The 23,951-nt window shown below is 48.4% G+C and overlaps 1 protein-coding gene across 8 annotated transcripts in view; it reads right to left on the bottom strand.

Moving 5' to 3' along the window:
- Positions 1–2,825: 2,825 nt before the first annotated feature.
- Positions 2,826–23,951, bottom strand: part of ZBTB46 (zinc finger and BTB domain containing 46) — a 43,687-nt gene continuing 22,561 nt past the window's right edge. For 7 of the 8 annotated variants that reach the window (XM_057416601.1, XM_057416597.1, XM_057416595.1 and 4 more), the window contains 6 exons: positions 17,831–18,085; positions 11,981–12,153; positions 10,745–10,796; positions 10,343–10,654; positions 7,234–7,409; positions 2,826–3,675 (listed from right to left, as the gene is read on the bottom strand). In XM_057416601.1, coding sequence (XP_057272584.1) covers positions 3,289–3,675; positions 7,234–7,409; positions 10,343–10,654; positions 10,745–10,796; positions 11,981–12,153; positions 17,831–18,085 — 1,355 coding nt within the window. In that variant the 3' untranslated portion in view covers positions 2,826–3,288. The remainder of the gene's footprint in view (positions 3,676–7,233; positions 7,410–10,342; positions 10,655–10,744; positions 10,797–11,980; positions 12,154–17,830; positions 18,086–23,951) is intronic. The other variant, XM_057416604.1, reaches the window with a different exon arrangement.

Genomic DNA, 23,951 nt, shown 5'->3' with positions numbered 1-23,951 from the left:
GGGGCGGGAGGAAGTCGCTCGCACCCTGTTGTGTGTGAGAGGGTGGTGAAGGGCGGCTGGAACACGCCTTGTACTCACAGAGTAGAAACCAAACGAGGACCAGGGAGGACATCCAGGGAGGAGCATCGAGGCTGGGTACAGATACATCAAGAACCCCCTCAGCTGCGAGTTATCGAGACCCAAAGCGTTTCAACTGCTTTACCCGGAAAGGGGAATCCTTCCTTTTGAAACCCAACCTGTAAAGTCCTATACACACACATCAATAGTTAGAAAAACCTAAAAAAGGGGACCCTCCGTGAAGTATACAAAGCCCTGAAGGGAAATACAAAGAGCCAGAGGTTACTGGAGCTAGTGTTGGCTGCAACAGGCAGAACTGCTCTTCTCCAAGGGCAGAAGACACTTGCATAGGCAGCAGATCCCGAGAGGGGCCACGTGGAACAAGGGGTGAAGTCGTATAAAGTTCCAGCATTAAAAAAAGGAAGGGGAAAAGCCCAAATTCCCTGGGTTTGAGCCCAACGGAGCGTGGCTGGTTCCAGACTAATTCCTGCACTTCCATAGCAGCCACCTCCATCAAACCAGAGCGCTTCAGACAGACGCGGGGTGGCAGATGGGTTGGGTTGGTCTATGCAGTCGATGTTAGTCATACAGAGCATGGTGGTGACACGGTCAGAGTCAGCTTTTAGAGTGGATTTTCTGGTTTTCTCTCCATTTTGATACGTTCTTTGCATCGCCAGCTCAAAGAGGATGCCATTTCCCAAGGGGCACCACTGGGAAACGCTTCCCAAGCCACTTGGTTTACTGCCCACCCTTCAAATAGCACAAAGGAAAGAGAACAGAAGTATCTCCAAAGGAATCCCAAAGTGAAGTGCTCCAGAATTCTGCTGACAAAACCCAAGGGTGAGAAAGAGGAAGGCTCAGACCAACATCTCCTGCTCCTCCTCGGAGGGTATGCCAGCAGATCCACACACCAGCGTGGGAGGAGATGGCCGAGATGGAATGTCACAGAAACCCAAGGGAATCTGAATGGGTTTGGGGTTAAAATGGATGGTTAAATAGATTTGCACACAGGAAGAGCAAAGCTACAGCTATCTGTGAAGCACTGTATGTATTTGTCTACGTGTTACAGGTAAGGCTGCGAGTTCAGGACCTCCGAGACCCCCCATATTTACAGGATAAATGCCAATAAATAGAGAGCTCACACAATGAGAGGCCAAAGTCAGGGTGAGGAACCAGCAACCTCGCTCTGGGACCCCCCCAGCCGCTGGAAAAGCAGCATCCAGGGGTCCAGTCGTCATGTTCTGGGGTGTTTATGTCCCTTCAGCTATGGGAGGGGGTTAACTGCTTAATAAAGATGTTTCAGCGTGACCCTTCTGCTCTGTGAGTGCTTAAAGAGGAGGGTGATCCCTTCTCCCTGCCCAAAAGCAACAAGTCCCACTTCGCTCCTTCAATCCTAAGGAGCAGCAGCAGCACACGGTGCTCACGTGGCCGCATGGAGCCCAAAGAGGATTCCAGGGAAGATCCGTGTTTCCGAATCCCCAGCGGGCACCCGAAGCAACAGCTCAGGAGCTGCTGGAGACTCCCCATAAAGGGAATTCTGCCAGGAACTGAGGAGCAGAGAGAGGAATAAATGCCACAAACCCAGGATGTGCCTGAGATCAGGGAGTGAATGAAGAACCAGCTACTGCAGGTGCCAGGATTGAGGTTCCCACCACACTCCATCAAATCCTGGCACCGAGTGGCTGCAGTCCTTCCAGACTGTTTGCTTTAACTGGGGTTTACTGTACAAGACACTGGGTATTTCCATCACTGGATGGAACCAGGCTTTTCACTACGGACCACCAGACCTGCAAGAACATTCTCCATCCCACTGGGATCACCTGTCCCACCACGGGGGGAAAATAGCACCGTTAAGTCATTTGGCTTTCTGGTAACGGGTCGTCTTCTGGGCCAGAACCACCGTCACAGGCAGGGTGTACAACTGCTCCGTGGCAAGGAAAAGAGTGAGGTCGTCAGCTCAAAAAGCACCAGAAGCAAAGAGGTGAAGGGTAAAAACCAGCTTCTGCTCAGGAGCGAGACACTTCCAACGTGCACTGCTGCTGTCAGTTAGGTGGAGCTGGGAGAAGGCATGAACAAGGTAGAATCCAACCAGCTGGAGGAGTCCCAGAGTCTCTTTGGAGATGCTGGGAGAGAAACCTGGCTCTTAGGTAAAATAAATTAGGTTTATTTGAAACTTTACACAGAACCAGTGCAGCTGAAGCTCAGTAGGAGTCCTGCCTACTCGTCATGCATGGGAACTGGGGGGAGAAGACCGATGTACCCAGGTGACATCCTGCCCCCATTAACACCTACAGGATGGGAGCAGCAGGATTTCCACCCAGCTGGGATCTCCTCACCTCGGCCTTTCCCAGCTCCTCCTGCACTTTGCCCAATGTTTTTGCTGTGGTTTGCATATATCTGAGAAAAGGCAGCTGAGCAAAGGGAAAGAACAACAGGTAGAGAATTACCTGTGTCCTTTACAGCAAAGGGTGCTTCTGGGAGCACCAACATGCATTGCAGCGCCTGTGGATAACCAAGGCTGGAAGACAGGACGTGGGCATGACACCAGTAGGTCCAAGAAACGTCATCATCTTCCTCTGTTTGATGGTGACTCTTTTGGAAGCTGAGAGTCCAAGAGAAGACTCCGTAAGGCTCTAATCTGACTTGCCTTTTGATCTATTTGGCTCCATAAAAAAACAATTAAAACTCTCTTCCAACACCTTTGCCAAAAGGCCTGTATCACCAAGGGAAGCCCTCCAACACATCCATCAACCTGCTTTTCTTGTAATCCCACTGCTGCTGGGATTCAGCACACAGACAAGGTGTTAAACAGAATAGAGGAAAGAAACAAAAACCCAACCACCACGAAAACAACCTGCTTTGGACACAGAGCTCTCCCCACACAGGGTCAGGGTGGGAAGGGAGGGAGGACTCGTGCTTCACCCAGGCTCCCATCACGCAGTGCTCGCACCCTCAACCTCATCAACCCGACGGCTGCGGCCGGGGCTGGTGGTGGAGGGAGAAGGGGGAAGGCAAAGTCAGTGGTGCCACTGGGAGCGACCCTGCTAAGACAGTATCGGAGCGGGACAGAGAAGGACCGGTTTAGAAAACACGAGAGTTATTTTGCACACATGGACGACAACAAGGCTACTTAAGTTTCTTTTCCGACACACTCCTTCCTTCCCACCCTCCCTCCCCCTACAAACAAGAGAGCGGAACAAAAAAAAAAACCCCAAACAAACAAAGGAATCCCTAAGAAATCCAGGTAAAATCCTTGTCGTTCTCCCCAGAGTGGTCCTGCTCCTGCAGAGAGTCGACGTCCTTGTCGTCATCTAAAATCACATCATCCTGCGACATTCCCACGTCGTCCTTCCACTTGATGTCGTCGTCGTCTCCCATCTCCTCGTCTCCTTCCACTTTGATGTCGTCCGGGTCTTCCATGTACTGCCCTTCGCCGGGGTAGCACTCGTCTGGAGAGCCTTCTCCCCCGTTGTGGTCCAGGTGAGCGGCTATGCCTCGGCCAGAGCAGTCGGCACAGACGCCGTGGCGGCGGGAGCCGTGCTTTATCCCCACGCTGGCCGCGGACATGAACACTCGGTTGCACACCTTGCACACGTACTTCTTGTCTTTGCTGTGGACCTGGCGAAGGAGAATCACCACAACTGTTAGCGTGGAAGCAAACCAGCTCGGAAAAGACCTTTAAGCTCATCCAGTCCAACCGTTGCCCATCAGTGCCGAGGCCACCACTAACCCATGGCACTGAGGGCCTCGGCTCCACCGTGTGTGAACACCTCCAGGAACGGTGACTCCAGCACTGCCCTGAGCACCCTTTGGGGAAGGAATTGTTCCTCAGCTCCATCTAAACCTGCCCTGGTGCAGCTCGAGGCCGTTTCCTCTTGTCCCATCCCTTGTTCCTTGGGAGCAGAGCCCAGCCCCTCCTGGCTCCATCCTCCTGTCAGGCACTTGTAGGGAGCGATAAGGTCCCCCCTGAGCCTTCTCTTCTCCAAACTACCCCCACCCCCAGGTCCCTCAGCCCCCCAGTACACCCCACCCCAAGCACCAGTTCTCTGCAGACCAGAGCAGAGCAGCTCACAATCAAACGTGTCAACATCACATTAACTCCACGGTCTCCCTCCTGATCCCACTGCTACCGATAACCAAAGAGCAGGAGCACTGGGAATGCATCCTGTATCTGTCCAAAACTGCAGCTAAATGCACTCCTAACCTCATTTCTGACTACTCTGGTGGCTGAAAAATGGCCTGTCACAAATGTTTCTGATCCATAAATCACACTGCATTCCATGCCCAAGAATCACAGGCACACGGAGTTATCGCAGGGAATCAGTGCTAAGTGGGAAAATCTCTGCAGGATACCAGAGATCCCTTCAAGAGTCAAACTCCACGACACAATGACCAAAACTGCATACTTTGAGAAGCACAAAACCACCTCAGCAAAGGTGGAATCCACTGCTGCCTTCCTTTTGTGGAAGGCCAGGAGCTTGCTTAAAATGTTCACATGCCCTTCTCCCTAAGGAAACAGCCAAGCAGTGCAGTGAGAATGCCTGAATTCCAACACAAGGAGTCTCATAAGGTACTTTCATATATATATATGTATGTATATAATAAACCACATATAAAATACATATAAAGATTCATTTTACTTACATATAGCTCAGTTGGAAGGGACCTACAACAACCATCTGGTCCAACTGTCTGACTACTTCAGGGCTGGCCAATATACCTTACATTAGAGACATGTATAGTTTCTCTTTACATATATATTCTTTATATTTTTAATATAGTAACAGCACGCTGGGGCAGCCCAGGAGCTCGCCTCAGTAACTGCCCTACCCCTGATCCACAGGAGATCCTTTGGGAAGTGGTATAGAAACAAAGACGGATCCGCCTTGTATCACACTGTCCAGTGCTTTGGACACTGAGCATCACCATCAGTCCCAGAGCCTCTGGGCCATGTATCCCCAGTACCTAACCCTTTCTTTATCTCATTTCTTCTTTTCATGCTCACAGCAGCCCATAGGAAAGGTTTTCCTGGTTCTACACAGCTTGTGTGGAAAAATCCTTCCTTTCATCCTAAGCCAGCAGCCCGGTGAGGCCAGTTCCCTGCTCCTGCCTCCACATGGGATCACCTGCTCTCACAACTGGATTCTGCATAACCCTGTGCTCATCCACAGCACCCAGCTGAGCTAAAGCTATTTAGAAGAGGACAAACTGACCCATCTTGCCCCCTTCAGCCCTCACAACCACAGGCCACTGGCTCAGGCTTTGCATGACACTGGTCCCAACCGTGTTCAAAGCCTGGATGCTCTTGTGATGTGCTCCGGTCTCAGGCTCTCTGTGCCCTGAGCTAGTCCCCATGATGTGTTCTTCAACTGCATCAAGCACAGCCATTGTGTTTCGTTTCTTTTTAAAGCCCTATGTCTAAGGTTTTTAAAGGCAGCTGGACAGGGCTGCTCTGAGGCATCCAACAGGATCTATAGGTATCACTCGTTTTAACTTCCAGAAGAATGACTTTCAGGCATCAAAAGCTGAACAGGGCTACAGAAAGTGGTCACGGGTACAAAAAAGAAATGATAAAACAGGTACTAAAATGACATGTAATTAAAATACCTGTTAAAAACCTGAGCACCTCTCTCCTCTCTTCCAACCCTGACAGTTTGGTGGGCATATTCAAAGTGAATATATTCCTGGATGCTGCTGAGCAGAGATTACTCTTATTTCCCTTATCACCAAATTAGTGTTAAACACAGGAATGGTGTTTGTCCTTCAGTGTCTGACAATGGCATTAGAAAGACCATATTCTGACTAAATACTGATATTCCCAGGGAGAGAGGGGAACACACTGTGCTGACAACATGCTAAAGGACTGGAAAGGAATAAAAGAGAAAGTTCTCAGAAATAACACCACGGCAACTTGGCACATCAGCCCCTTGTCCACCCCTGTGCAAGGAAGGGGATAACTGCAATGGGCAGCACTGCTGCTTGGCAAGCTCTGCATGGAGAGGGGCCTTTGGACAAGGGCCTGTAGGGGCAGGCCAAGGGGAATGGCTTTAACCTGCCAGAGGGGAGACTGAGATGAGCTCTCAGGCAGAAGCTCTTCCCTGTGAGGGTGCTGAGGCGCTGGCACAGGGTGCCCAGAGAAGCTGTGGCTGCCCCATCCCTGGCAGTGTTCAAGGCCAGGTTGGACACAGGGGCTTGGAGCAAGCTGCTCCAGTGGAAGGGGTCCCTGCCCATGGCAGGACTTGGAGTTGGAGGAGCTTTATGGTCCCTCCCCACCCAAACCCATCTGTTGTTCTGTAAGTTGTGTTACTGCTGTTCAACTGCCTTTGCAGGAAGGCACACAAGGGGATGCACATGCCTTCAGGACTGGGATGAGGGAACTAAAAGTTCTTTGGGGCTTCTTGAGAGTTACAAGCAGGGAAACAGGAATTACTCCAAGCACCTCCTCCAGTGCATTATTCTTTACACTCAAATTTTATCAGATACTATAAATATGATACACATAATAGAAATACGGATAAAGTTACTTAAATGACCTCAACAAATCAATTCTTAGTTACTACCTGTCAACACTCTATTTTTAATACCTCACTGCGTTAGGACCTCATAGCCACCATCCTCAGTATTTCAAATAGCCCAGATTTTCCCTACGACCTTACTCAGAGGGGCACCAGAGCTTGCTGGGGTGCATTACTGACATTAACTATATAGAAACTATTTGCTCTTCCACAGTATCACCTCTATACCAAGCTCCTTAGGAGGGCAAATTAATTCTTACCTAAGAAATACTTAGAGTTTGGCTTAAAACATTGTTCCTAAAGGAGCTGTGACAAGCAGCCAGCGGCACAAGCCTACCTGGTTTGGAGCAGCTCTCTTTAGTAAGGTGACAATTCAGCACTGCCAGACCACAGTAGCTTTACCTGGAATTCTTGCTGAGTGTTTTAAAGCTTCCTAGACTGTGACAGGAGAGGAGATGAAGGTTCCCTATGGATGAACTGGCAGCAAAACACAGCCTTTGAATGGTGGGGAAAAAAGATGCTGCAGAAGCCTTTAGGGGAGCCCCGGAGGGGAAAACGAAATACAGCCCTCACTCACATGAAGCTCCTTTATCTCACCTTTTATCTTCATCTTATCCTTTATCTTATCTCTAAGTGATAAGTGGCTGTGCTGGGCTCTTACCAACGTGTGCCGCTTCATGTGCTCCCGGCGCGTGAACTTCTTGCCGCAGATCTCGCAGGGATAGGGCCTCTCTCCCGTGTGGGATCGCATGTGTCTCTTCAGGATGCACTGGTGCATGGCTGAGAAACTGCAGTAGGGGCACTTGAACTTCTTCCTGATGACTGTGAACTCGTTGACTGCAAGAGAGCAAAGCAGAAGATGCTGATTACAAAAGGTCGGTCTTATGTACTACTTCACTGCTGAATTGGTTCACTGTGAAATCACAATCTCACCCCTCAACCCTCTACAGTGGCTTTAATCCTTATATTATTGCACTTCTGCTATTAAAGAACTTCAAGTACTGTCATCAGACAAGCTCCTGAACACGTCAACACACAAACATTCAGCAACAGTCTGTAATGCACGTTGCCCAGCGCTTGCTGAATGCTAAGTAACAATGCCAAGTAACTCTGTGATTCTTATTATAATGAATTATCGATAAGTATTGAGATCTAAACCTCTAACACTTATTTGTGGAGGTAGCAGATAGCTGGGAGTAGCAGACCACAAACATAACACCCCTTAAAGCTCATTCCAACCCCCTGCCATGGGCAGGGATGCCTTCCACTAGAGCAGCTTGCTCCAAGCCCCATCCAACTTCCATCATGCTTGATGGACCTTGTTCTGCCCCCCTTCACTTGTGCTTTGCTGAGCTAGAAAAGGGGTAGACCTCGAAGCCTTCCTGACACAGCTGAGTCTTTCCTTCATGCCATCTCCATAGGAGCTGCTGAAAGTGGCCCCAGGGGATGCAGATGGTACAAACAGCCCAAGGGTCTCATTTGCCAGGGAAAATACTAATACTACTAAAAATCAATGCAAGCACCTGGGCCAGGGCTGCAATACTGGCACCAAGGAAAGCACTAAGCAATAGCTTATTCCCTGTCAGTAAAGATCACTCACTGTGATCAGGCAGACTCCTGAAGGGCTGGTTTCAAGCGGCTCTGCACTTGCATTGCTTTAGGAACCTCCCAAAGGAGGTACTTTAATGGGGCCTGATGCCCAGAGGAAGCTCTGGCAGATACCTCACCATCCCCACTCACACCTATAGCCTTATGTACAAGATTTACTCACTGGTTTACTCTTCCTCTTTTATATTATAGGAAAAGAATCTGTTGCTTTATCTTCTCCTCTGGATTTGACACCCCCTTGTCTATACAACCAGAGGCAAGGAGCCCACTTTCTTCAGTTCTACAATGCAAAGCTATACATGAGAAACACGTTTCCAGTCTCGTCTATCACAGATATTAGGGACAGGCCACACAAACACAGTCCCCAGGATCTCTATAAACCTCTTCCTGCAGAGTCTAGACAAGGTAAGGAAGCTGTAAACTGATGGAGGGGAGTCACGAGGGGATATGTGTGACCTCCCTCCTGCAGCCCCAGGCCATGCCGGTGCTACTCAACACTACCAACACAGCATGGACCACAGCGAGTGGGACAAGCGGCTCCACACGCCAGGTTTAACCACGACATGCTGGAAAAAACTGGCATGGACATCCCAACCGTAACCAGATCCCGAGATTGTGAGGGGAAAGTGCTTTAGAGAAGGGAATAAGAACTAAGCCAAGCAAGGAAACTCCGGCTTCCCAACCCACAGGCCCTGATGTGGCACGGAGATGTCTCCCAGAGCTCTGGCTCCCAGCAGGAATGGGCAGGGCAGAGCCACACCAGACCTGTTCCCTCTCCACAAGCACAAGGGCAGCAGGATCCAGGATCTCTCTATGGGAAACAGCTTGGCAAGAAACTCTCAAGTCCACCTTGTGCATAAGCAAGTGTTGCTCGTTCTGGTCTCCCCGAGATGCAGCGACATCAGGAGCAAGATCCTTCCTGAACACCTCCAAAGCTCACGTGGAGAAGCTGCTTTCACCCTCTCGCCCTCTCCCACGTTAAGGAATCAATCCTACAATGCTGAAGCTCAAGCTGCTGACAGGCAGCGCTGTACTCGGAGCAGCTGGGAAGCACCACACTTCATTACACTACTTTCACAGTTACTATAATCCCGGTTTGCATGCCAATATATAGCAAGAGATACAGAAACGGTTAATCTTTTATAAAAATACCTGATTTTCATGTAATAAAAAAGGCATTACAGTAAGAGTACCCTCTGGTGACTGATTTTGTATGCACACCCTAAGTTACATTAGATCTGCTCTTCTCAGTTTCAACGTCGCAGTCTGGCTAACTTACATGACAGAAACCACAGCCACACGCCAGTGTATCTCTTAGGAGAGATAGTACCAATAAATACACAAGCCTTGAGACAGTCCTCAAGCCCAAATCATGTCCCCTGTTGCACATGTGAACAGGCAGCGTGGTTTTCCCTGTTCAATGCACAGAAACCCAGACTTCCTACAAAGCTTAGAAGGCTGAGCACCCCAGCACTGCCACAGCTCCCCATCTCCAGATCAGTTGTCTGGCTTGTCTAATGGATACAGCACTAGACCAGAACTCAGCAGACTGAATTCTATTGTTAAGTCTACTGCTAACAAGCTGAGGTATGTTATTTTCCCAGGGAATACAAGGAAAACATCACCATTTCTTTTATAAAGCACTTTGAGATCTACTCACGAGAAGTTTGAGGTCATATAAGCAAGCACACAGTATGATCACACCGGTAAAAGAGCCAAAGTGCCCATTACATGGGCTGACCCGAGTCATCTTTGCACACAAATCACACCATGGCTGCAGTTACACAGGGCCTGGACCCAGCCTGTTATCCCCTACTCAGCTTTGGGGAGTTACTCTCTAATATGACACCTGTGGTAGGTTTATTTGCAGCAGAACAATGGATCAAGTTGCTTTTCCTAGTTTAAGTGTCTCACACACACAATAGCAGCTACGTGTCCTCAGGATCCTCAGTTTGTCCTACACTGCCCCAAAGCCTGAGCCCATGCAGCAGGGCAGAGCCTGGGTAACACTTTCGTGTGGCTACTGAGGCTCTTCCGTGTACCAAAGCCCTGGCCACAGGAGAGACAGACACAAGCACCCGAGTGCACAGGCATAAGGTGCCTGTTTCAGTCTGTCTTGTCTCGAAACAGCTTGGCACAGTTAGGACACTGCATCTTCTTACAATGGAAGTGGATGGACTTCTCGTGCCGATCCATGTTGGATTTCAGAGTGAAGGTGGCAGGGCACTGGGAGCACTGGAAGCGGGAGAGCGGATTGGGAAGCACTCTGTCAGTGAGGCCCGGCCGGGGGCAGTCAACCAAGTCCAATGGGAAAAGCATGGAGAAGGCATGTTCATGGATGTGCTCCTTCAGCTCTTCAGCATGCTGGAAAACCCTCCTGCAGAAACCACAGGTCAGCCTCTTGGCGAGGCTGGAATCCTGGCAGAGGCCATCAGTGGTTCCATCCATGTCTTCGGATCTGGAGAAGCTCGTATCTACAACAGAAACAAGAGACACACAGGGAGATCAGCGTCCTCTGGTGTAAAACAATGGCAGGTTTAAAACACATTTTTCTCTCTGCTTACCTGAATCAGAGTTATCAAACTGCCAAAGTGCTAAAAGTCCATCGTAAGCAGCCTGCAAATGGAAAGCATCCTGGAGTTAAGGCAAGCATTTACAAGAACACGTCTCTGCGTCGGTGCTCAGAGCCCCATCTTACCTCTGCCTTCACCCCTTCCTCAAGGGAGGCTCATCCCTTCTCCTGGCCACCAATCTGCCTTTATGAGGCTCTCACTCTCAAAGCAGCCAAGTTAATGGGCTGTATTTTGCAAGATTTGGTGTTTTGAAGCAAGTAATCAACATGCCTTTTGGGTCCTGGGTAACTACTCAGTTCCCAGCCTCACCAAGCATCCATAGCTCCCACTGTGGCCAACAACAGAAAATCTCTAGCAGACACAACAGAACTGGGAAGTTTTCCCTTAGCCCTACACAGCTACTTCTTCTATCCCCATAGAAAACAAACACCTTCTGCAGAACTCCCTTTATGCGGTGCTTTCTGGCACTGCTGCTCCAAAAGCTCAATAAAAGGTGATGTTTAGGTTTCATGCAGCATTTGCAGTGTGCCAGCGTGTGGCAGATGGCAGCTCTCTATGGGGCAGAGGCGTGATGCAGCCTGGGCAGGTCTGCTGGGGATGGGCAAGTGGTCGCTGTGAGCAGCTCCCTTTGCTCCGGGATGACTGCAAAGGAAAATCTGGGTTTCCATCCGTTTCTTTACTGGAATTAAAGCATCATTCCAAAACACAAAGACTAAGAAATGCCATAGAAAGACATGAATTTGATGTCAGAGTGTAATACAGCAGCCAACCTGCTTCTATCCCAATTTAGCTAGAAGAAATCTAAACGCAGAACACAAGAGGTGGGCAGTGGATAGCTGTGGTCTCAGCTGTTTTTATGCCATTATTATGCTCTTGCATGCTACGTTTTGCAAACAGAAGGACTGACAATAAAAAGGGCATGTATCCTTCAAAACCATAGTTTTGTGAATGCAAGCTCTGCTGAGGAAAGGCACAAAGGCTAAAATTAGGACAGCACCAGCCTTGACCTCAATGGACTTCCTAGGTTTAAAATACCCTGTATTTAAAACCAAAACAAAGCTAACAGATCAAAGTACGAGACAGGAGGTTTCTCAAAGCACTCCTATGTCCCGAAACCAGGACACCCCAAACCAGGCAGAATTTGATGAAACAGATACCTTTGCACTTCAATCTGTTGGCATTTCCACACACACACACACACACACACCCCCACACCCCCGATCTTACCTGGGTGGAGGAAGGCACCTCTCCTTTTGCCATGGTTTCTGGTGACATGCCACCAGAGGAGCAGGCCTCGGGGGGGCTCTGAGTGGCAAGGTGTGATGAAGGCAGCGGGGGAGATGGTGCTTCCACTTTGCCATCACTTTCGCCCCTTGGATGATTCAAGTTGGTGCCAGGCCCTGGGGAACACAGGAAACGAATCTCACCCACGTGCACCAGCACCAGCTGGTGGCTTTACACCAGGCCTCCAAAGGCAGCGCTCGCAGGGTTATCTTCCATCAGCAGGAGCAGGGGATGCAGCAGGACACTGATGCCAGAGGCTTTGGTGTGTTTGCTGTGTTCAAACCAGCCTCCCCACCCTAATGCCTGGTGTGGGTGGTGGTGTCACACCGTGTGGCACCGTCACTAAGGGAGGCCATCGGGAGACAGCAGCACAAACAGCCAGAGCAGTCACACTGCTGAAAGACACCTCTGGGAGGAGCACCATTTCAAACCCATTTAAGCAACATACACAGAGACTGGATTCTGCTACTGACTTGCTTGAAACTTGATGGCAAAGCTCCAGATCTCCAGATCTGACCGCGGTGTATTTATTATATACTGTCAATCCTTGATCTCAAAGTGCTTTACAAAAGAATTGCTTTCATTCTCTGGTGACCGAGCATGGACGTGCAGATACTTGTGCAAAACTATTCAATGATACCCTAGAGGCAGTAAGATTCCAAAAACCTACCATAGATTAAAAAAGGAAAACATCATTTGTCTGTCTGAAACAGAAGCTGCAACAGTCAATCTGTAGCACTGGTCAAATGGTAAATGCTGCTCCACACACTGCCCTGCTAATGCACAACACATCTAAATACGAGTGAGGAGCACGTAATCGAGAGCAGCAGACGTTACAGGCTGTGAAACAAACTTTAACAGCCCCCTTGACTGAACACTGGAACCACATAGTGAGCAGGGTCATTACTTCCGAAAGGCAAGCAGGCAAACTGAGGAGCAAATATGGCATCAAAGGAAATAAATGCCTATTTAAAGCACTCGATGCCCTAAAGGCTGTTTTATTTCTCACACAAAGGAGCCTGATTGAGACCCCACACTTTAATGCAGCTACAAATAACAAGTCCAAGTTTATTCTAGGGCCAAGTACAACACACTGTGATCTGGGGCACAACAAAGGTTTCTGAACGCCAGCGATCCCAAACCCAGCTCTGTATCAGCTCCCAGAGGAAACTCTGCCCTCGTGCCACAGGCTGGATGTTTGCTGTACCTTCCTCTGCTTTGATCACAGATGGAGATCTCACACAAGGGGGTTAACGCTGTTCAAGGGAACAATACTTCACGTTTTCGTGCTGGTGCTGCTCACTTGGGGCTCTTGCAATTTAAAGGCAGGACAACAAAACACTAAACCCCCATAAATTCCAGCCAGGAAAACCATGAATTCATCAGTAATTCCCATTAGAAACTGTGACTCCAGGTCCACAGCAGAATTCCTGCCTAGACATCCACATATCCCTGCGTTTTCCCCCCAACATCCCAAACTGATCCCAACCTCCCTGTTTACATTGAAGCTACACACTTGAGAGTACAGAGAACTCAAAGGCATCTCTGGGTTGCACATCATCAAACAAAGGGTGCTTTAGCACACAGTAAAGAGAAGCCAGTGGGGTCTGGCTGGACTAATTCTGTATTAGCACCTTCATGGATTTATACAGGTTCCTAGGAAACTACACACATGTGAAAGCTGAAGGAGGAACAATAAACTCCATCACCCACCATGAGCCACCACGATGTACAACACAACAAAGCACAAAGCTGAGTTTTAAACCAACAGTTCAGATTTATTTGGTTTCAACAACTGCAGGTAACACAAGAGGAAAAACCCACATAAATGACCCACATGTTGTACACGAGAAGGCAAACAGCACCTGGATTCATGCTCTGTCCCATTCTAATACTGGGAGAAACCTTCCTCTCCTCCTAAATTGGTATTGAAATGGATTTTAGTGACAAGTGTTTTAACTTCTCAATCAGAAATCAATCAGCTCTGCATAGAGACGATGCCTTGGCTTAACAACATTCCTATGAACATGGTATTATCTGGAGAGGAAACTGAGGGAAAGAGAACAACAAAGGTTATTATAGTGCTTAAATCACATCCATTCTCCCATAAAGCTTCACGTACCACGTACAGAACTTCCACGTCAGACTGAACCCCTTCAACTTCCTCCTGGGGCTGTTGACCGCTGGTTAAAGTGTATTCCTTCAACAGCCAGCACCAGTGGAAGTGGTTGGCTTCAATGAACCACTGCCTAAAAATAACATATTAGCCGGTTTGCCCAAAGAAAAGGGCTCTGTGTACCATGGAATCACTTGGCCAGCGAGCTTCATAGGAATTGCTTCTATAAACAGTTGCAGTTGCAAGAGGGTAAACAGGAAAAGCCAAACTTAGACACAGAAAAAAGCAGGCAATATGCTATTCTGGAAACATGGGAGAGTCACCCTTCAGGGGAGCCCAGCACCCCCAAAGGAGAACAAGGACATGGACTGACCAGCGCGGTTGCTAATGAATATTCAAAGTCTCATTCTCTTGATTATACTTGGCAAAAGCAGCTAAAAAGAGTCAACTAAAGCCTTTGAGACTTTAGTAGCTGTGGTGTAACCATCCGGAACAATGCTACCAAAGTTCAGTACCACAAGTGAAGTAAGACACGCGTTATGAAGCCAAGCAGCTCAGGAGGAGGAGCTGGAAACCAGCACGGGATAACCTGCTTTTACAGACAGAGCATGAAAACTGAACCTCTTAGACTGCCTTATCTGAAAGATCCCCACAGCAGACTGGGCAGGTTCAGTAACGAATGGCTCCCAAGACAACCTCAGTGTTACCCATGAGTAACTTACGTGGTCTTTTTGGCTGCAAACCCCACATGTTCTTTAGGTTTCCACCGAGCACATGAACAACATCAGTCTTGATCATACACCATGAACACCAGAATTCTCAGAGCTGCAGGTTGTCTATGACTATGTTACCCAAATAGCAAGCTACTTAAATCTTCCCTCCAGATTTTAAATGAATTTGAACTGGTTTCCTTTAGAAATGCTGCACTTACGTTTGACTCCATCACAGTGATACATCAGCCCTCATACACCCCAGGCTTTGTTTTCCATCAGGAGAATGTTAAGTAATTTCACACCTCAAATGATCGTAACAACATAAAATGAATTAGGAAAGAAGCACACAGGGTAAAGGGAAAACTTTGGGGTTTCCTCTTTTAACTCCTCCAGCAGTGTGAACTATGCAGAAGGAAAAATGAAAACTCTTAACACATGCAGTGACCTGGAGAGTGAGATCCCCTTTAGACACAGCTCATCCCACTTCTACCATGGGTAATAAATACACTCTTCAGCTCTGTCCACTTCCAGTAAGTGTTTCCTCCAGAGAAGACAAATAAACCCAAGCGCTGCTCCTTGAGTCAGTTACTGTAGTGCCTCACAAGCACACACAAGGACACTCCAGTGACAGCAGTTAAGGTTAAAACCAGTTTTCAACTCGAAAGAGATTGATCACTTCGAATTCCTGTAATGAGTGTTTGCTTTACCAATGTGACAGATGAAAACTGTGCTGCACTGGATTTGAAAAGCAATAAAACCTTTTCCTTGCCCTGTGCTCCTGCCTACTCCCCCCACCTTTTTCTCCTTAAATATAACCCAGGACTTAAAATGACTCAACATCCTCAAATTGTGCTTGAAGTAGAATGTGAAAAACACCTACAAAGCTAGCACCAACCCAGACTGGGCTTTTAGATCTCCAGAACCTTCTTACCCCTCACTTTACTGTCCCTTTATACACTGAGGATTCTCATTAAACTTGATGTCCTATTGTATTCATACTGACCACTTAAAAGCGAGTCTTACAGCATAAGGTCTTTTATAAGCGGTTAAAATGAATTGATAACTGGGTTTGAACAAGATGAATGCAAAGTATGTCCCTTAACTCTATCCTCCTGTAAAAATCCTTGTACCAAGCGCCAGCCCCATCCATGCTCTGGTGTGAGAGCTACACCAAGTGACCTGTCTTGTGTTTGCCTCATGCAATTCACTTTGCTCCTATAAAGATGAGATCACTGGAGCTGAGCTGATGAAGCTGAAGTCATAGTAAGAGGACAGGAACACAGGGACCTCAGACACAGGCTGGAAGGACCTCCTGAGTCACTGCACCCACCAATGATCTATCATTCACCTCCTTTTCTAAAGGTACCAAGCTTTATCTTAAACCCTGCTGGTCTCCTGCCATCACCACGCCTGTTTCCAAACTCCATTTCTCTGGTTGGGCAATCTCTAATTTCCAGCCCAAATCTGACTGTCTTCTACTCATCTGTCTTTATGCCAAGTGGTGCTTCAGCTTCTAAGTAATTGAAGGAAGGATGATGGATAGAGACAGCCCTGTTGTTGTCAACATTTATCATGACAGAGATGACAGCACTGATCTCACCTGTCACAAGACAGCGCTGAACCCACGATGCATAAATCACCCTCCTGAGCTCCCCCTGTCCCGGTGCCAGCTGAGGGCACTCTTCCCACTGCACACAAGCCAGAGGCTGAACTGCTCTACAGGGTCTTTGCTGCTGCACTGCAACAAAGGGATTTTCATCCCAGGAGCCTCGTTTGAACCATCTCAATCTGATTTAATTGGAGATCATCCAGTAAGAAAACTACTGTGGAAGGAAGATGAACACTGCAGCACTTCGGCTGCAGAATAAGGCACAACAACTCTACCTTTTCTCTCTAAACTTAGAAAGATCAACTAAAATAGTTTTACTGTTCAGACTGAGACGTGTAAAGAGATACTAAGACTGACATTACCTGGTGCAGTTATTTCCCTTTATCACACAGCTCAAGCCACCAGCTGACCACTTGGACAGGGCTTGGAGCAAGCTGCTCTAGTGGAAGGTGTCCCTGCCCGTGGCAGGGGTTGGAACTGGATGGGCTTTAAGGCCCCTTCCAACCCAACCAGTCTGGGATTCATTCTATGATCCTACAACCATTAAAAGTTATCTATCTTTTGCCACAGTGGAGAGTAAAAGCAAAATAAGTGAACTTTTCTATCTATTTAATGGCTTAATTTTCTCAGTGTAGATTAAAATAGACCTTTTCTGATGGAACCTCAGATGCAGTAATCCGAGAGCCACTGCCTGCTCTATTTTATGCCCCATCTTCTCAGAGCATGATTAAAATACAGCATTAATAGTTTTTTCTTTCTACTTTGATTGTAATGAATACAAAAGTATGCTGAAAAATCAGCTGCCCACACCTAACACACACATCAGCTGTCTCCAGCACGTCACCAGGAGAAAACCCATCCATTTCCATGTGCAAGTGTAACAACACAATCAATAGCTGCTCCTCAGAGAGAGGTCTAAAACTAACCATGAAGAAGTGAAGATCCTTCGATGTACAACCCCACAACTGTTTCCACAGACCCAGGAGCAACAGGCAAGATGTCAGCAATCAGCCAGTTTGCATTCAAACCCTTTGGAGCTCCTTCTTCTACCATAAGGACTCAAATACTTTGTGTTTCCTTTGTAAGTCCCATTGTGCAAATGAGTAAACCAGAGATCTGAGGACGCTACACGCATACACGCTAAATACTTTCTCCCACGGCATCAGCAGTTAACATTGAAGCTGGATCAACACCAGACCCAGCTTTCGTTTTATGGAAAGCGGGATTGAGCAGGACACAAAACTGGATCTAAACAGATGAGCTGTAACACACAAGCCAGTGGCCCGTGTTTTCCTCTCACAAACCGCCTCACTTGAAGTGTCAATAAGCAAAAAAGGAGAGAAACACAAACTTACGGGAGAGGGAGTGGGTGCCTTTGGGCAGGTACTCGAAGAGCAGAGAGCTGTCCTCTCCCAGCATGTCGGCTTTCAGGGACAGCAAGCTGTTCTTGCTCATGAGAGCCGCGCGCAGGTTGGCCACGGTGGCAGCCTGGAGCACATCCTCCTTCTCCGGCGTCAGCGGCTGCGGGATGTACGTGCCCTCCCCGGTGAGGAGCGCTTCCTCCACTCTGCTGTCAGAGCTGCTGGGCTCCGGCACCGGCACCTCAGCACCTGCGGGGGGACAGAGGCTGTCAGAGAGGGAAGAGGATTCCCGAGTGGAACACCGCAACTTCAGCGCCAGGAAGGAAGGGCAGAGGGAGGTGCACGACCTCCCCATGAGCAGTAACTGCAGGAAAGCTTCACTATTTGCTTGAAATGATGATTTCAGGATTATCTGCTAGTGTCGGAATTACATTCACGTGTTAAATCACAGAACCACAGCCTGGTTTGGGTTGGAAGGGACCTTAAAGCTCCTCCAGCTCCAAGCCCCTGTGTCCAGCCTGGCCTTGAGCACTGCCAGGGATGGGGCAGCCACAGCTTCTCTGGGCACCCTGTGCCAGCGCCTCAGCACCCTCCCAGGGAAGAGCTTCTGCCTAAGAGCTCAGCTCAGTCTCCCCTCTGGCAGGTTAAAGCCGTTCCCCTTGGCCTGTCCCTACAGGCCCTGGTCCAGAGGCCCCTCTCCACGTTGCTTTAAAGACCCACTCCACGAAGCTGTACCAAAAAGCCTCAAAGCAAACAATAAGGAAAAGGCAATCATTAGCCGAGTCCTCCTACACCCTGGAGATGGAATACCCCAGCAAGCACAGCAGCAGCGACTATGTGAGCTATCAGAGATGTTTTCTCTTTAAAGCAAACCATTTCCCCTCCTCCATCTGTGTCTTGCTTCCTTAATCTCCCATCACCAGTTTTCGTACGTATCAGCTAAGCAGAGGGATTCAATTGTTTTGACTTCTTACATATTTTGTCATCCCCCTGTTACTGAGCGAGCAGGTGACAGCTATATAAAACACACTTTTCTAGATGATAATGAAGTCTGGTTTAAAAACTAATGCTTCTGCATAAAGGGAAAAGAGGAGACTTCAAAAACCTTACAGAAGGTGGCAGAGAAAGTCAATTCTAACCCGTTGGAGTGGCAACGGAACAGCTTTATCCATCACAGGCGTGCCAATAGCTCTGCTCCGTGGCAAATCCCTGCAAAGAGCTCGGGCCAGGAAGGGTGTCTGTCACCAGCAGGGTGCTGCCAAAGGAGCAGGAGGCAGTAAATCACCTTGTGTTTCCTCCTGGACTCCTCCCCTGCCAGCTCCAGATGCTGATTGACAGCTGCCAGACCCGTTGCTGCCTGCTGCACATAAACGCTAATTGTTAAAACGCACGCAGATTAATTGCAAACCACAACAAGACAGTAAATGCTCCTCAGAAGCCAAGAGCAGTGACAGGCAGTGAAATAGAGGCTTTAAAGCTTCCAGTCTTTACAGCTGATGGAACCTAATCAAACACACATTAAGGCCAAATAAATACCCACTTAGTCACATAAGTACTGACATCCTCACAGTGCACCAAAAGCCCAAAACTCACAAGTTCCCCTTCTCGGTGCCTCCAAAACCACTTTGCGCTCCTCTCCAGCACACGACTTCCTTTACCGAGATTTAGGGAAGAAGCCTATGAATCAAAAGCTCCCATCACTTCCCACTAATCCAAACTGTTTACTACAGCGCTGCAGCCCGACGTAAACCCATAGTAAATGAGCTCTTTCACCGTTCCTCAAGTGAGGGCTCACGTGGAGGCCCCCGAGCTCCATGCGAGCCCTGCCCAGCTCATTCCTCACCCTGCTGAGACAGACCCAGTGACCAGCCCTGCTCGCAGGGAATCCTGCTTGGAGCAGGGAGCCGAGCAGGGATTAGGGCTGCACTGAGCTCATTAGTCTCTTTAGCAAAGAATTATTGTGCAGTTATTCTATTACAGCAGCTGACTTTCCCAAACACAGCAGCTTTAGGGAAGCTTTGTTGGCTTCTTGGCTTCAGTGTTTTACTATTTTCCTTTAGTTTCAAATAAAACACAAGGCTGATTTTTTACAATGTTGGCAACAGCTTTTCCACACAACTCCAAAAGCCATGTTAAACCAGTAAAGTTCTTATATACCCGTGAAAGCCTAATGTAAAAGGAATATAGGAAACCTGATTGGAATCAAAGAATCCCGGAGTGGTTTGGGGTGGAAGGGACCTTAAAGCTCATCCAGCTCCAACCCCTGCCATGGGCAGGGACCCCTTCCACTGGAGCAGCTTGCTCCAAGCCCCTGTGTCCAACCTGGCCTTGAACACTGCCAGGGATGGGGCAGCCACAACTTCTCTGGGCACCCTGTGCCAGCGCCTCAGCACCCTCACAGGGAAGAGCTTCTGCCTCAGAGCTCCTCTCCATCTCCCCTTGGCCCATCCCTACAGGCCCTTGTCCCAAGCCCCTCTCCAGGTTTCCTGCAGCCCCTTCAGGCACTGGAGGTGCTCTAAGCTCTCCCCTTCAGAAGCCTTCTCTTCTCCAGGCTGACCCAGCCCAGCTCCAGAGCAGAGCTGCTCCAGCCCTCGCAGCATCTCCATGGCTTCCTCTGGCCTCTCTCCAACAGCTCCACATCCCTCTGGTGTCAGGAGCTGCACAATTTAAGCCTTGAGGGGCTTCAGGAGAACGACCATCACCATCCCACAGCTCCACCAGCATCCTCTCACCCCAACATCGGCAGCACTGTCGACTAAACCAGCCACTGCCTCCATCTGCCTGCATTTGTGGACACTTGCCAAAGCTTGGGGTGACAGCAAGATCCCACAACTCTCTGGAGCTAATTAAAGAAATGCCAGATAATCTTCTATCCTCCTCTTATGTATAAAATACACTTGACAGTTATAAACAGTAGAACCCTCGGTTAAGTCCACCAAATACTTTCCCTCCCACAGCCAAACATGAAGCAGGGCTGGCAAGTCCTGCTGTTCAGTTTAACACATGTAGGAAGAAACCACATCAAACCCCACAGCACAGGTTGCTGCGTTTCTTTACATAAATTTCTATGTGGGGCTTTGGATAAAGGCCTGTAGGGACAGGACAAGGGGTTTGGAGCAAACTCCTCTAGTGGAAGGTGCCCCTGCCCATGGCAGGGCTTGGAACTGGATGAGCTTTAAGGTCCCTTCCAACACAAGCCGTTCCGGGATTCTATGAGCATCATCTATGAGCATCACTACTCCCACCTCAAGTCTTCATTCCTGCATCCTCCCCTGCTACTCCCTCAGCTGGACCATGACTACGTGTGTCGTTGCGAGGTGAACTCGAGACAGGAACTACTATGTTATAAATAAACTGGTTTATTAAGAAAAGGTTATATTTAAACCCCAAGCAGTTCCCACTCCGGATCACTACATGACTGCACAGACATTTGCACCGGAACAAGTGGAGGAGAGCGTGGGGGGGACACACAACAATTCAGTCCCAAGGGAAGGTGGGAGCCACTTCGAACTCTGCTTTTCATTCAAGGACACTGCTAAACCATGACCTGAGCTGAACTCATCAGGAAAAAACTCAGGTGAAATCAAAGACTTCATCTGCTGAGGTGGTTCTGCCTATTTGTGTCAAGTACCTATAGAGCTCTGCCTGAGAGTGGGTTTCAGCTGTCACCTCAAAGCTGATGTTTCTGGTGTAAGATTTGGCTTCATCTCCTCCTGTGCGACAGACAATGAAGTTTTAAACTTGCAGGTAAAAAAAAGAACAAAAAGCTTTCATTTCTTAGTGTTTATTTCTTGGGAATAGAAGAGAAAAAGGAGCACTCGGGCTGGTAGGAAATGACAACCTCCCAGCAGCTGCTAAATATATCCTTGCAGATACCCCCTTCCTTTCTAATAGAAATCCTTCTGAAGTGTTTCACAACTCCCTGTTAAGCCAACGCAGTGCTCTCCCACGCTGTCATGTTTACACACAGAAGCAATGCCAGGAGCTGTATTGGGTTTGATCAGCGCTGGTTTACAAACATAGCAGTCTACACGTGGATAGCATAAACGTGCTCAGCATTCAAAATAAGCTCCAGTTTCACAACCCAGGAAAAGTATCAGGCAAAGAGAGATATTCAACCACCACATGTAATGATCATTAAATGCTGCTTGAAGGACTTAAAGCTCTTCCCTGTGAGGGTGCTGAGGCGCTGGCACAGGGTGCCCAGAGAAGCTGTGGCTGCCCCATCCCTGGCAGTGCTCAAGGCCAGGTTGGACACAGGGGCTTGGAGCAAGCTGCTCCAGTGGAAGGGGTCCCTGCCCATGGAACTGGATGAGCTTTAGGGTCCCTTCAACCCAAACCAAGCTGGGATTCCATGGTATATTCATCATACCTGTTTTACCAGCAGAAACATTCTCCTCAGCACTTCTAGAATGCTATTTCTGAAATAAACCAAGCTGTTCTACGCAAATACAACCAGGTTTTACACCAGTATTTCTGCAGTGCTGTGCTACGAGCACAAGCGCATCTCCCCGTCTGTCTTCCTCAAAACAGTCATCAGTGTCCAAATACCAACTGGAACATTCCCTCCACTCCTCCAGGGATCGGACTAAACCCCATATTCAACCTCTCTCTTCCCTGTGCTATTTGGGTTTGTAACTCTGAATCAAACTCTGCAGATGTTTTTCCTGTGGTGTGTGTCAGCAAAAGGAGCTCCTGGCTCCAATCCCAGCGGCTCATTGCTGCTCTCCCATTGCCTGTTAGTGACCCCAGCTCAACCCTCTGCAGGGCTACGGGGTAAATGTGGTCAGAGAACTGATCCTCCCCAGACCACGAACACCCAAAATCCAAAGAGAATTCAAACAAAACACCCAAATCCAAAGACACCCAAATTGGATGAGTTGGGTTTGAAACTGTGCTGAAATGGAGTAATAGAGTGGTCCTTGCAGGAGCAGGAATGTTTGGGCAGTGCAGAAATACCTTAAACCACACTTTCCCCCCCTCAAAGTATGCAGAGAACTGCACAGTAACTCCAGACTATCACTTCAACACCACTAAGATTGAGCCTCAGCTTAACCTCTTTAAGTCAGATACCCCATGCACTAAAAGGACTGGCTCTGTTCTCTGCTGCTCCTCAATACAGTCTCTTGCTGTACATGAACAGACACCAACACGAAGGGATAGGAATCGAGCACCCAAATATCACATTGAACATGAACACAGGGACTTGTTAAGTGACATGATGCTAAGCTATAACCTTTGGAAAACCCTCAGAACAAACAGTGACCTTCTAAAGCAAGTGCCTGCAAGAAACACAAAGTAAATTAGAGACCAACAGAGCAAAGTCAGGTTTGGGTTTGATTCCTGCCTCTGTAGGATGAATTCCTACTACATTTGAAGGCAAAAGCAGCTCTTTTGAGTAGGGAAGTGAACGTCTTGAACGGTGCTGATCACAGAGAGTTCTTTTTACGTTACAGTTCCCAAACCGCCTTGATTTCTCACTTGTAGTTTCAGTAGAGAAACAAAACTGGGGTACAGTTTCCTTGCGAAAGGCTGAGATGGCTGTAAAGAGGAGCTGAGCGCAGCCCTGGCACAGGGAATACATAAACCACCGAGAAGGGCACTTGAGAGATGGGAAGTGCCTCTGATCTCTGGAGTTAAAGCAGATTAACAGAATCAGGGCTGCTACCACAGGGAGGAGGAAGAGGAGGGCTTTGGAGCCTGGGGAAAATGGAATGCAGGGTGGGGAAAGGAAACACACTGCGCTTTGAGCTAAAGCTGGGTTAGGGTGGAACCATTTTAAAGCCAGGGTGTAGCCAGGGAGTAAGTGCCTGGGTTTAAAGCAATGGTTTTTGTTTCCAGACTTCAAAATAACCTGACCTAACCCTTTAATAACAGAAACTCAAACAGCTACTCCTGCAAGGATCGCATCCTGATCATTCTGCTACCCATAACCACGGTGATAGGGAGAACCCGCGTTGTTCAGTGAGCACTCCTGCCACCTCCACAGTGATTCTTCACACCACGAGGGAAGAACCAAAGCCCAGAAATGGGGCAGCTCCTGAAGCCAGAGGAATGCAGGACATGGGCTAAGCCCATTTCACCCAGTTTGGCACAAAGAAGGAATTCTGGGGGT

This window comes from Pezoporus wallicus, unplaced genomic scaffold, assembly GCF_028554395.1.
Source record: "Pezoporus wallicus isolate ANWC-B61680 ecotype Strahan unplaced genomic scaffold, APGP_CSIRO_Pwel_v1 contig_13399, whole genome shotgun sequence".
In the NCBI taxonomy this organism is placed as follows: Eukaryota; Metazoa; Chordata; class Aves; order Psittaciformes; family Psittacidae; genus Pezoporus; species Pezoporus wallicus.
Note: the sequence above shows the minus strand (reverse complement) of the source record. Positions and strands in the feature narration are given on the sequence as shown.